Source organism: Vanellus vanellus (assembly GCF_965231255.1).
Source record: "Vanellus vanellus genome assembly, chromosome: 3".
Classification (NCBI taxonomy): Eukaryota; Metazoa; Chordata; class Aves; order Charadriiformes; family Charadriidae; genus Vanellus; species Vanellus vanellus.
This window is the reverse complement of record NC_138907.1, coordinates 40,753,854-40,766,898: the sequence shown is the minus strand read 5'-3', so window position 1 is coordinate 40,766,898 and position 13,045 is coordinate 40,753,854. Positions and strand designations below refer to the sequence as shown.

Here is a 13,045-nt window from a genome sequence, read left to right as displayed (position 1 = left end):
CAAATGTGGATGTATGTATATTGCCTGCCTTGTTCCATTTAATGGGTTGCCCTGGCTCGTGAGCAGGTGCGTAAGCTTGTGGTATGAAGGGGCAAGAAAAAGGCTTCTCTTCTGTGCTGCTCCCCACATGCTATGGGGCTGGACACAAGCTTCACTCCTGCTATTTCCCAGATTTGTCTGTAGGCTGCTCCCTTCTAAAACTTTCAGAGGGTAACCCATAGTCCTGCCCCTGCCAGTCTCCACCAACTGTTGAGTTTGGGATTGATGTGTCTCCCACAATTATTTTTTTTTCACTTCTACCCATCAGAAGGACACAGTGATTGCCAGAGCCAGCAATGCAGGGGAAAAAAAAAAAAGCAGTAAAAATAATGAAAATAGTGAATAATCAATAAGCATAAATATCTTAAAATTCTGGGAAATTGAAGGAATAAATTTATGCATCTGACCAGCCCATAGGACAGTTTTCAGTTGCTGAGGTTTATTTGTAACAACTGCCACCAGAGGTACCCCAAGTAAGAATCCTCAAAAGTCTGGATTCAATCATGGGGCTCCTGGAGGAAGTGGTATTGTCACTGCCAATGTCGGGAGGGTCTCATTCCATTGGGCACCTTCTCCTTTTCGGTCCTGTCGGAAGCCAATGTATCTACAGTATGTATTGACTGAGGGAAGTTGTCTGGTAGTGTTGACTTGTATGGGCGTTTCTAGATCATTTCTCCCTTGTCTTAACCTGCAGCTTCAGAATCAGAGTGAGCTCCGTGCCCCTACGGCAGAGAAGGCTGCCTTCTTCCTCGACGCCGCCATCGCCTCACGTCGCAGCAGCCAGCGGGACTGTGACGAGGAGGATCACCGCAACTCCCACATGCTCTTCACTCTGCACATCTACCAGTACCGCATGGAGAAGAGTGGCAAAGGCGGAAGTAAGCTGTCCCCTCACTCCCGTTGGTTTTCTCCATGACTGCCTGAAGACTGGCTTTAAACAGGCCTTTAAATAATATTCTTTAGTGGTGAAATTTAGCAAAGTTCTCCATTCAGAATGGGGTGGAGCCATTCATACCAGCAGACTGTCCACCTGCCTGGTGAAGACCCACTAAAGGACATTAAAGGCCACTGAGGATTATTCCCATTAATTGTCAATTTAGTTGCTGTTGTGGAGATGCTAACAGATAGTCCTCGGCAGCGTGTGGGCCTCTGTGTCTAGCAAAAAAGTGCTTTTCAGATTAACTTTTAGTATTGTCTATATTGATAGTGTTGAGGTCATGGATTAAAATATTGTAGCGATGAGAATTCCCTGCCACCCTTAGACTAGCTGTTCCCCTCAGCACCTAAATATGGCAGTGTGTGTGTAAGCTGATTTTGGCAATGCATAAACTGTAGCTTTTCTTGGAGGTACATGATATTTTAGTTGCTGGCCCAACTACATGTGCACAAAGTGCTCTCGTGGTTCTTTGTAAAGTCTCCTGGCTTTTCAGATGGGCTTGCTCCCTCTCTTCGCCATGGGTGCTTTCACTGGCTTGTGTCTTTACTTCCATCTTCCACTTGTAAATGAGGAAAAGATGCTTCCCTATCTACTTATGTGTTTCTACAATTTCAAGGGTTTCATTTCACTTACACCATTTATATTTTTTAATTATATTTATCTTCTGTTTCAAGTCTCCCAAATTGTTTATATCTGGAGATATACATAAGGGTATTTTTTAGTAAGTTCCAGTGTTAAAAGATTTGTATAGTATAAGAAGCCCCCCCCCCCAAAAAAAAAATAAAACTTTCCCATTAAAATTCTTTTATTTAAATCATTTTTACAGGGAGAAATGTTTGTTTGAAAAACACCGGAGACCTCTGCTTCTTTAAATTTATGGGCTTAAGCAATTCTGCAGAAATAGCATATGTTTCAGCTCCTGGCTCTGCATAGGTTATTTGTAATAAGGAATAGATTGCAAGCTATGATGCGTAGTGGGTGAACACCACTGCAGTATGAATGTCTGATGTTTGAATGCAGAAAATTTACATTGACTGTACTTATAAGAGACAAAACCAGAAATTTCCTCTAAATGGAAGTGCAGTTTGCATGTGTTTAAGTAATAACCCTTGTGGAATTGGCAGGCAGAAATCTCAATTAACCAAAGGTTTATTAATTAACCACCCTGCGGTGGAAAGGAAGAGTGTGAATGCTCAGACTGGTTTGTAGGAATAAAGATGGCTGATTTTGAGGGAATTATTATTACAATTATTTAATGCTCCGTCCTTTTTACTGCACGCAAGCACACATACGCACAGTCCTTTTCTACTATTTTCAAATGCAATTAATAAAAGGTAAAAAAATTCTTTTCCTGTGGCTGTAATGACTCATTTTCAAAAATGAAGATGTGATCCTGTTGGATTATTATATGGCATGCTTTGCCCACTGCCTTTAGTTATATCTTTGTCTCATGGCCATACCACCTCCTGTCTTCAACTTCCCATATCTGAGTGGCCTCGCAAGCCAGGCAGGGTCAGATCTCACTGATAATTGAATGAGGGGGGAATTCCAGCTGCTCAGAAAGGGCGCCTAGTGATTATCACTGTCTCCTGCTGTAATGAAGGACTTTTCAGAAAAAAACCCCATGAAGATAGTAGAGATATATAGATTCCAGTAACAGGATTAAAAAAGGATAGAAAAAAGAAAAAAAAAAACCAAAACACACACAGCTTCTAAAGGATAAGAGATTAAAGGGCTGGCTAACGTATGAGTTGGGTAAAAAATGACTGTTAGAATAATGCATTGGTACTGTACTTACCTCCTTGTTAGATTCATTACCAGGAATGTCATGAAGCAGGTTTAGCACCGTTGAAATAAATGGCATTGTGGCAGAACTGGCACAGTCATTTTTCAGCTGTCAGCTCTGCAAAGTCTCTGTGACCGTAGACAAAAACAAGTGTTCCGATGTTCCACTTCTCTTCTTTTCTCTATAGTTGCCAAGCACATTAGTGGAGAACTTGCCTAACAAATAACTTCATCTTCAGATCAAGCAAGTGGATCTGCCATCCTAAAAATGTCTTACTTTGACTTGTAAATTAAATAAGAAGGGAAGATAGGGTAATTTCTCTTGTTCTGGATTTCCTCAGCCTGTGTAATAGGAGTACGTGTGGAAACAATATGACTGAAATTTTGAAGGGTAGTGATTTCTTTCATTTTCTTTTTTTTTTTTTTTTCCCCAATGCCCGGTGATCTTAGCAACAGAAATATTTATTTTATATGTATGTTCAGAGGGCTGGAGCATCTCTCCTATGAAGACAGGCTGAGACAGTTGGGGTTGTTCAGCCTGGAGAAGAGATAGCTCTGGGGAGACCTTTTAGCAGCCTTCCAGTAGTTGAAGGGGGCCTACGGAAAAGATGGGGAGGGACTCTTTATTAGGGAGTGTAGCAATAGGATGAGGGGTAATGGTTTTAAACTGGAAGAAGGTAGATTTTGATTAGATATTAGGAAGAAATTCTTTACTGCCAGGGTGGTGAGACACTGGAACAGGCTGCCTAGAGAAGCTGTGGATGCCCCATCCCTGGAGGTGTTCAAGGCCAGGTTGGATGGGGCTTTGAGTAACCTGGTCTAGTGGAAGGTGTTCCCGCCCACTGCAGGAGATTGGAACTAGATGATCTTTAAGGCCCCTTCCAACTCTAACCATTCTACGATTCTATGATTGATAAGACATTTCCAAAGCAATGAAATGTATCTGGAAACTTCTTTTATAAGGTCCCCATCATGTAGTTGTTCCCATTGCCATCTCTGCTCGTGAACTAGCCTCCCCCCACTGCTACTACATTTTTTTACTAGATGCATAAGTTGAGGTACTGTGTCAAAATGGCTGTGAATTTATTTGCATAGAGGTAAACTCAGATGTGAAAGTATTTCTGGTCCTGTCTAAGTTATGCTTCTGTCCTCAAATGATGCTCTTAACTTTTGAGTTAAGATCCTAGAAATAAAAGTGCCTTTTCCTACAGATTGCTTCTAAACGAACTCTTGAGAATAGGGAGGAGTGGTCAAAGATAAGATGCAAAAAAAAGCCCATCTAGGAAATTGTCTTGAGATAGTAGAGAATTAGAAGCACTTCTGTGAAGTCTACATTGTCCCCATCCTGAGTTCATAAGGAACCATGGGCTTTTAAAGAGAGCAAGCATCTATTAATCTTGGTGTTTCAATAGTAGCATCTTTTCACTTCAAATGTAGTGTGTTGATACAGACTAAATAAGAAAAAAACATGGAGGCACTGCCAGTTTTACAGAAACTATTTTCAGAACAGAGCAGCTTGTCCACAGTGCATTACCGATGGCATGGCAAACCTTTTCTTTGCCCCAATGATAGCATAAAGTATGTAGACTTAAAGCAAAGTTGAACATCCCACAGACGCCACAGGTGTTTCTGAAGATCCAGTATTAATGATGGAAAAGATAAGCTACCACAGGATCACTGCTCACCAAGCAGCAACTGTAGGTTTCTGGACAGAGGAACAGTAATGACAGACAGAAACAGAGCCAACTCAGGTACAGGCTAATAGAGACATATTTAAAAAAAAAAAAAAAAAAAAAAAAAGCAGAGTGGTGACTCCCACAGAGTTGAACCTGCAGGAGCAGGTGAGTACTGAAAGCCTCGGCAATTTTTAAGCAAGTCCATAGTGGACAGCAATGCACAGCAATAAAGGCTGACACTGAGTTAACAGGACCCCTACAGTTTGTTGCTGCTAACATGAATTAGGAAAGGTTTCTGGATTGTTTCCTCTTCACAAGTCATGCTGAGTCTTCTGCTTTCCTGGGAAGCTGCTTTTGGAGGCGTGCATTAACTGTTTGCTTTCTTTGTTTATGGCAGTGTCTGGAGGTCGCAGTCGCTTGCACCTTATTGACCTGGGTAGTTGTGTGAAAGTGCTCAGCAAAAACCGGGAGGGAAGTTCTGGCCTCTGTCTCTCATTGTCGGCTCTGGGGAACGTCATCCTCGCCCTTGTCAATGGAAGCAAACACATCCCATACAAGTAAGTGGTATTCTATGTTGCACGTAATGAGAAGATGCTTGCAAGCAGCGTGCTTGTCGGGGCCTGAAGCAGACTTCAGGGCTAATGGGGAGATAGTCCGCTGGGGTCAGTGCAGCCCTCCTGAGGTATGGCAAAACCTGGCTAGGGTCCCGTGACACTTTATCTAACCTTACATTTTGTAGCTACGCTGTGTTTGACATTCAGGTTTCAAAGGAAGAAGCCTGCTGAAATAGGACTCGTGTCTTTAAAGATCTTAAGGCTTGAAGTTCAGCACATTATGATTTTGGGTTTTGGGACTGTTCAAAGATTTTTCTAATGTTTCAAAGCATCTGAGAGCCAGTTTCATATTTGCTCCACAACGACAAACGTTGCTGCCATAATGCAGCACTATAGAGAAAATAATTTTGCTGTCCATTGTGTGGAATTTAGTTTCTTGAAATTCTATGTCACAGTCGTAGAATCATAGAATCATAGCATGGTTTGAGTTAGAAGAGACCTTAAAGACCATCTAGTTCCAACCCCCCTGCCAGCATGAGCATGCATGAGCATGCATGCTTGTCATGAGATTCTTTCTGTGATGCAAGGTTACTTTGCATTTTATTTTTGTGTGATTTGAATCTCAGTGTCAGCCCTTCACTTGCAAAAAAGAAGTAGGCCCTATTTGTCACCCTAGACAAGTGGCCTTTCCTACTGCAGGTAGCTTCTAGGAAATTAGAGGAATCGCTCACCTAGTGGGTATGTTTTGTACACATTTGTCTTCATCGTTGTCTCACCCCATTTGTCATGTGTGCAGGTCTGAAAGTAAGTTTGGATTCATTACCCAATCCAGGCAGTTTTACAAACTTCCTGTTAAAAACTTTCTGATTTTGTGGATGATATCACTTTTCTCTAGCCTAAAGCCTAGGGAGTAGCATCACAGGAATGGCTCACAGTAGCATCTTGTAATCAAACTGCTAATGAATGTCACCATTTGTGAAGGACACGTATATGAGAATCTGGAGTTAGGAACAACAGGATGACATGAAAAATGAACCAAGTTGTTCTTTAGAGCATTTCGGTCCCCACATTTTACCCTTTTTATCATTTTAAAGTCTGCGAAGATGATTATTTTCTCATGTTCATTCACGATTGTAAGGTATTGACAAGTTTTACTCCTTTGGTTTTGTCTTCGTTTTGGAAAATAAAGATGAATTGAGTTTGGTTATAATTTAATTTTTCTTCTGACATTTATTTTCCAAAATTATTTGGCAGTCTGGGCTTAAAACATGCTCTCTGGAAATATTCCTGTTCCTGGATCTCAGTCAGACTGGAGTTTAGTTAAGGGCCAACCAAATTTGTACTCATAAACGTTCATGAAATGTTTTGTGGATCATGCACCTACTCATAGGGTGAAAATAGCTTGAACTCTGCACTTCACAAAGTGTAGCTCAAACTATGCTTACCAAAAACCTGTCTTCCTTCCTGTTTGATTTTATGGATTGAAGGGAAGGCCAACTGTAGGAATAGAAAAAATGATGTTAATGATGCTCCCTAGGCTCGAACGAAGCATACAAGGAATAGTTACCAAATACAACAGCTGTCTTTCCTGGCGATGCCTGACTGGGAGAAAACCATTACCAAACATGTCTTCTACTTGCTGCACTACCAATCTCTTTCTGTTGTAATTCCCAGCTGTTTCACTTCTGAACTTACAGAGCCAGAGGTGCCAGCACGCTCGCTCATTGACGTTTCTGTACCGCTGAAAGAAGTTAAAAGCTCTCTTCAGGCCAGCATCTCCTCTTGGATTCGCTCCTATAAGAGCAGATAGTGTAGAGTATAAGTATAGAGAAGTAGTGTGTCATCTGTAAATCAGAGGCAATATCTCTGTTTCTGTGGAGGACTTTTAAAATGTAATTTGAAAAGCATATTGGCATATTTTGGAGCAAATTTTGTCCACTTCTGGCTGAGAAGAGTGCAGAAAGCTTTTTTTCCCTGGATGTGATCTATTTGTGAACAATGGAAATTGGTGGCTGGGTGAGTGCAAACACTATTGGCTTAGTGATCTGGCAGTGCAGGTGTGTGCTGCTCCTTGGTGGAGAAAAGAGGAAGGAGGGGGAGTGGGTGTGCTGCATTGTAGAAGAGGCTGAGCATCCCATAGATTGATATGATATGTGTTCAGTAACACCTCTTGTTTAATGCAGGAGCTGGCCTGTCTAGCGAAGAGCAGTTCCCATTCTTTAGGGGTGTTCTCTTTCATTGTTCAGGATAAAATTAAAATTTTGTTAACTACCTTTTTTGAGGGGAACCAAAGGAAATCAATGGAAGTGTTTTCTTATGTGACAGCAGTACGCATTGTGCGTGCGGTCTCAGCAAGTTTCCATAGAGCAGCAGACAAAATGGAGCATCTTTTCTTTATCTGAGCTATTAAACAACCATTAAGTATTTTATGGCAGCCTGTCAGTAGGCACTGCATGGCTTCCTGGGAGCCCGGAAACTCACAATTTCATAAACATCAGGTTTTCTCTTACTGCAGAAATTTAGTTCTCTAAACTCTGAGAGGCTGCAGGCTCTTAAACTCCCTTCAGTGCTGTATCCAGCTTTATCTCCACAGGTAGTAGTCGTAGGGAAAAGCTTGTTCAGATTCATAGCTGGTATAAGCAGATGCTCCCACATTGCGTTCAGTGGGCTGTGTGTTTATGCCAGGCATGAATTTGCCTCTCTGCCTGCAGTCTCTATGAAAAACACACACTGGTGTTCAGCACGTTTTACTTTTTTTTCTTTTTTTTTTTTTTAATCTGTAAGGCCAAGCCTTGGAAGCCATTAAGTTAGAATCTTTCTCCATCGGGAACGTGCCCGTTCTCCCCCCCGAATTTTGGGAATAGTAACACAGAATGACACTAGCTTTAGCAGGAGCTTGTCTACTAAAGTTGTAAGAAAGTAATGTAGAAACTCTCTGACATCAAACAATACAGGTTAATATACTTTGGGATCTTGTCCTGCATTCAAGTTAAATTCCACGTGGGTCTGAAGAATGGGCAAGAACTCCTATAACGCGCAACCACATGCAGCTAATGAGTGACCAGGCCGTGCTTTCTGGGAGTTTGTATCTTTCATATATGTATTTATAATCTCTCTCTAATATCTCAGTGGGTTATCTCTTTGTCACTATTCATGTCCAGAGCTATTTTGAACCTTACTAAGCACATCATTCTGCCATGGTATGGACCAGTGAGTTCTTCCAGCTCAGTATGTTGTATAAAACCAGAATTTTTAATTTGACTTAAATACATTGCCATTTAACGTCACCTGTTTCTTTTGCTCTTGACCAAATTCCTCAAAAGATTGGGCAAGAATTATTTTCTCTGCAGGAATGTCAAATATCTTCATAAAAATTGGAAAGGAGCACTTGCAAGCCCAAGGAAGAGCAAGGGAGTCAACTCCAGCCCTGACCAAGTTTGACAGGGCTCAGATCTGCTACAGGAGGAGGGTTTTGCCAAGCTGCAGTAATTGTTAGTGCCGTTTGATTTTTTTAAGAGCATTTCAGCTTTACATTAGTGCTGCATTATCTGCCTCTGATTTCCAAGATGAATGTGTTTTAAACCCTCAGATGAATACCCATTTGCACAAACTCCAGATCCTGGTTTATATAGCTCACTATTCAAAAAATTACTCCGGTTGCTAGGCAACAGGGGTGGTGATAATTCATGGTAATGCTGTTTTGGAAATAATCATTTTTATACATTTTAATGACTATGAGAATGTAAAAAAACTGTTTAGAAAAGTGCAAGGCTGTATGAATTTCTCTTTCAGAAATTGTTGCTTGTTTTATTTAATAGGCTTCTCTCCTAATGTGCTATCGCAATGTACTAGTGTTTCTGGAGGCTTCCTGTATTTTGAACTACATGCTTATACTTATCCAAGGAGGGAGTCTTGTCCGTAAAATAGATGGGCGTGAGTCAAAAGCATGGATTTTATTCTTGGCAATTCTGCTTCTCTGTCATATGTTTGCAGTTCCTCCCACATCTTACATGCTGGTATTGTTTTTTTTAATCCCCTCTGTAGAAAATAAAATGATATTAAGTGTCTGGTGCAAGGTTGCATAAGAGGCTTAGTGGCAGAGCCACCATGTTTTAAGATCTAATCTGGTGCTTAAACCATGGGCTAATCCACTCTTTCTGCATGACCTTTGGAAAATTATTTATTGCTGTATTTATTTATTTATTCCCATTTATAAATCTGAGCAAGAAAAAAATCAAGTAGGATTTGTAAAGGGCATTCAGATTTGGCAAAAAGCACTACTTACATTTTAACTGTTGCTAGGACTCTGTTACCTTATTTGTTCACTGTTTTTAGCATTAAAGACTCTATATATGGTCCTAATGGGATGCAAAATGGGTTTTTTTAGTCAAGGGTAGAGTATTATTGCTTTTAAGCGAAGAGGAGAAAAGGCAAAGTGGTGGATTATAGTATTGTGGTATTAAAGATGAGCCTAAATAATATGCTGTGTATCAGATATTTTCTTTACATTGTTAGTTAATTATTGGAGTAAAAATGAAAGTGTGGTTTGGATGGATCCAGTAATTAAGATTCTTTTCTTGGTTAAATGGGTGTATCTATCTGCAGTTGTTTCGCCTGTGTAAAAAAACTGTGTGTGAAGAGAACTGGGATCCCAGGTATCTTTTGTTTATACGTCTTGCCTTTGCATTTATAGCATGAGTTAGATTATTTTACTCAGAAGAAATGTCAGTGAAAACTTTTCAGGAAGTGATAAGGAAAGCTAAAAACCAGTTCACAATGCAATTCTTGTATAATAACTTGTATTAGTTCTGGAAATTTTATCCTTATTTATGAGCTCATACTAAGTCTTATTTTTCTGGGATTCATACAACCATGTCTTACTAGGCTTAAGAATTCAATGCCAAAATTGAACCAATAAGCAATCGGTTTAATGGTTACTTCATCAGTGCCTAAACCTAAAATAATTTTTTTAACTGAGAGATTTCAATCACTTTTGCTTTCCACTGCTGCATCTACAAGTCTCCTGGTCTTTGCTTTTGCTACTCCTCAGTGAGAACATGGTACAAAGACCACAGAAAGCCTCAGAAAAAATCTGGTGCTGCCTTTGGAATCTCCAATCTTCCTGTATTAATTTAGTGATGAATATATTAGAAGTGGATGAAGTTTTGCTGTTTTACTTGTGGAAATGTGAGCGCAGAAGAAGGGGGAAAAAAAAGACGGAAAATGAAGACATGGGTGACAGCTGAAACAGAATCAGAGCACTGGGTAATGTCCCAAATTGAATGAGAGAGCTCCAAGAGACACTGAGATAACATGTAGAGGAGACAACAGTCCTCTACAGAGGAGAACTGGGGAGCAAAAGAAAAAAAAAAAAAAGAGCCCATTCAAAAAGAGAAATAAACCTAAGAAATACCCCTGAATGATCTGATTGTAGGAGAGCGGTCAATAGAGATTTTGTTGAATGTGAGATAGTTCCTAATTAGCTATCGAAAACATGAGCTGCTCGGGAAGAAAAGAATTATTCCATGATGTTGGCAGCCAGGTCATATGGACCAGAGCCTTGGCTAATAGACACTAGAGCCACTGGAGCAGTGCCATATTATACCAGCTGAGGGCCTGGCCTTAGGTGCATGCTCTTTGACACTAGCCAGAGCGCTTTGGCAACACGGAAGAGCAATGCAGTTGCCAGCAAGAGCACTGAAACACTGTCAGTGCAGTTATAATGAGGACTTGGAGCATCTGGCAATTATTTTCACCTGTAACTGACAGTTTTACTAGGCTGAATTTCTGACAATTTTCTTCTTTATTCCAGGGAACTACATAAAATAGATGGAATCAGGCATGCACAGTCTGTGAATGTAGGAACACTTCTTGTGTTTTATTAGAATAATTTAATCTGCAGCTCAGGAGCATGAGGATAAAGGATTTTGCGTGCTCCAGCAATCGCTGTTGCAGTGTTCATCAACAATGCACTTTATTGTAGGACAGTTTGTACAGCTGATAGTGCAGATTTGAGCTTTATCTGCACACATCTTAGAGCACTGTGTTTCATCATCAAGTTAATGAGAGATAGTAGACAAAATCCTCAAGGAAAGCTTCAGCGGAGCCACCATTCCTCAGCTTTGGGTTTTCAACTCAGTCCTGATGGACTGGCAACGTGATAATTATTGGAGCAGAGGTGTCTGCGTGCATGTGTAGTAGATGTAAGCGAGTGTGTTGCATTCACTGAGCCCGATCCCCTGTTACACCAGTTTTACAACAGACCGCAGTTGATGTGGCTCCATTCTGCGCAAGTGTTCAAGTGGGAAGAATCCCGCCTCACGAGCCAGCTCTTTTAATGCTTTTTGAACCGCTCAACAAATTAATGCTTTACAGATACTGTAACAAGCAAATAATGATGGACTGCAAAATGAAATAAGAAGGGAAGTGCTTGAGGTTTATAGTCAGATTTAATAGCAATTCCTAATTGCGTTTAAATAGCCATTCCTAGCAGCAGCAGTTAGCTACATCATGGAAGGACACTACTTTGGTCCTGGGCCGGCACAGACATGACTTGTAATGACCGAGCAATCCAGTAGCGTGCAGTTATTGCTGAAATGTAACTTGAGTGGGACCCAAATAGGCCATTGTGGTGATTTCATATACAAATGAATCTGTACTTAATTCATTAAAATGCCATTTTGAACCTTCAGTCAGGGTATCCAGCAGTTTATTCTCGCCTGTTCACCACTGGTTCAGGCTCAATTGAACATTAATACGTTTTCTCGCATGGAAATGTGGTGATAATTCATTTCATGTATAATTGAACAATTTTTAAATAGCCCTGTTCTTGGAATAACTAGCTCTTGTGCAACGCAGCAAATTATAAAAAAGCATGTAGTAATACTTATTAGCCTTACTTCACTTTTTCGGTTATCCCCAGTTTCTTGAATAGTCACATATGGATGTGATCTGTGAAATTAACTTTCGTTTCCCGACTTTCCCTGCACAAAACCAGTGTGACGCAGGGCAAGAGAGCAGAGACACCCCACTGCAGACGACCAAAGAAAATAGCTTTTCTTTGTATAGTGCCAGTATGTAGCCCCATGTTCGGAGTTGGATATCTCATTGCTAAGAAGAGGTTATAGTCTGAAGAAAATGGAAAAGAGAAGCAAGAAGAACTATGAATGGTCTGAGATGAAAGGGCTACTCACCTGGAAGAACACCGTAACAGAAGTAAAGCTTCATAGCTTGCAGGGAAAAGGAGACCTCTGAGAGGGACGATGACCACTGCTTTGTAGTATTTGAAGGGTCTGAATACACACAGGAGGAGAGGATTGTTTCTGGTGAGACAAAGTAGCAGAATGATTTCTTATCATTAAGTAATGAGACAGAGGAATATAAACTTGAAAGCGTGCTAACACTGATTCCTGTTAGTCAGTGGAATAACTTCCCAAGAGCCGAAGTGAACACTTCATTGGTAGAATGATTTAAAAGTAAAGTAAACATGCAACTAACAAATATTAATTAACACTTATATAATAAACAATTCCAGATTGGTTAGGGACTAGGCTTCTGCATTTCAGTGCAGAGCTCTGGAGCCAAATCTAACAATTTTCAATAGCTGTACTTCCATTTTGATAATTTATCTTCATCCTTGTTTGGAAAGTGTTTGCACATGGCAGGCAGTTATACAAATAAACAATAAAACATGTTCTGGTGTATCTACTAGAATCTCCTCTGCTTTTAGGAGTCTGAAAACTAGCAGTCAGCTGGATTGTTACACTTGCATGGCATCAAAGAAATCCAGAAAGTCTCAGTGTTTTCTTTCTCAGGACTATCCTAGCAGGGATATGGGATGTCCAGTCCATTTCTGTGCCCGATGATTTAAGTCAGTTAACCACTTTTCTTCCTTCATCATTTAGTTATACTTTTTTTTTTTAAAGATCTCTTTCTCTTTGAATTGCAAAATCAAGTTCTCCCAGTGCTTGATCCAAAACTCAGTGTAAGTCAATGGAAATCTTTTTATTGGGCTTTGGCTTAAGCCCACAGATTAGAAAACATGCTTATATCTA

General features: G+C 40.4%; 1 protein-coding gene across 1 annotated transcript in view; it reads left to right on the top strand.

Annotated features, from left to right (window-relative positions):
* The window catches only part of KIF26B (kinesin family member 26B), a gene marked incomplete at both ends in the record, with an annotated part of 308,377 nt that overhangs the window by 252,621 nt on the left and 42,711 nt on the right, over window positions 1-13,045 (top strand). Inside the window, 2 exons of the mRNA XM_082480432.1 lie at window positions 734-917; window positions 4,835-4,994. Coding sequence (XP_082336558.1) covers window positions 734-917; window positions 4,835-4,994 — 344 coding nt within the window. The remainder of the gene's footprint in view (window positions 1-733; window positions 918-4,834; window positions 4,995-13,045) is intronic.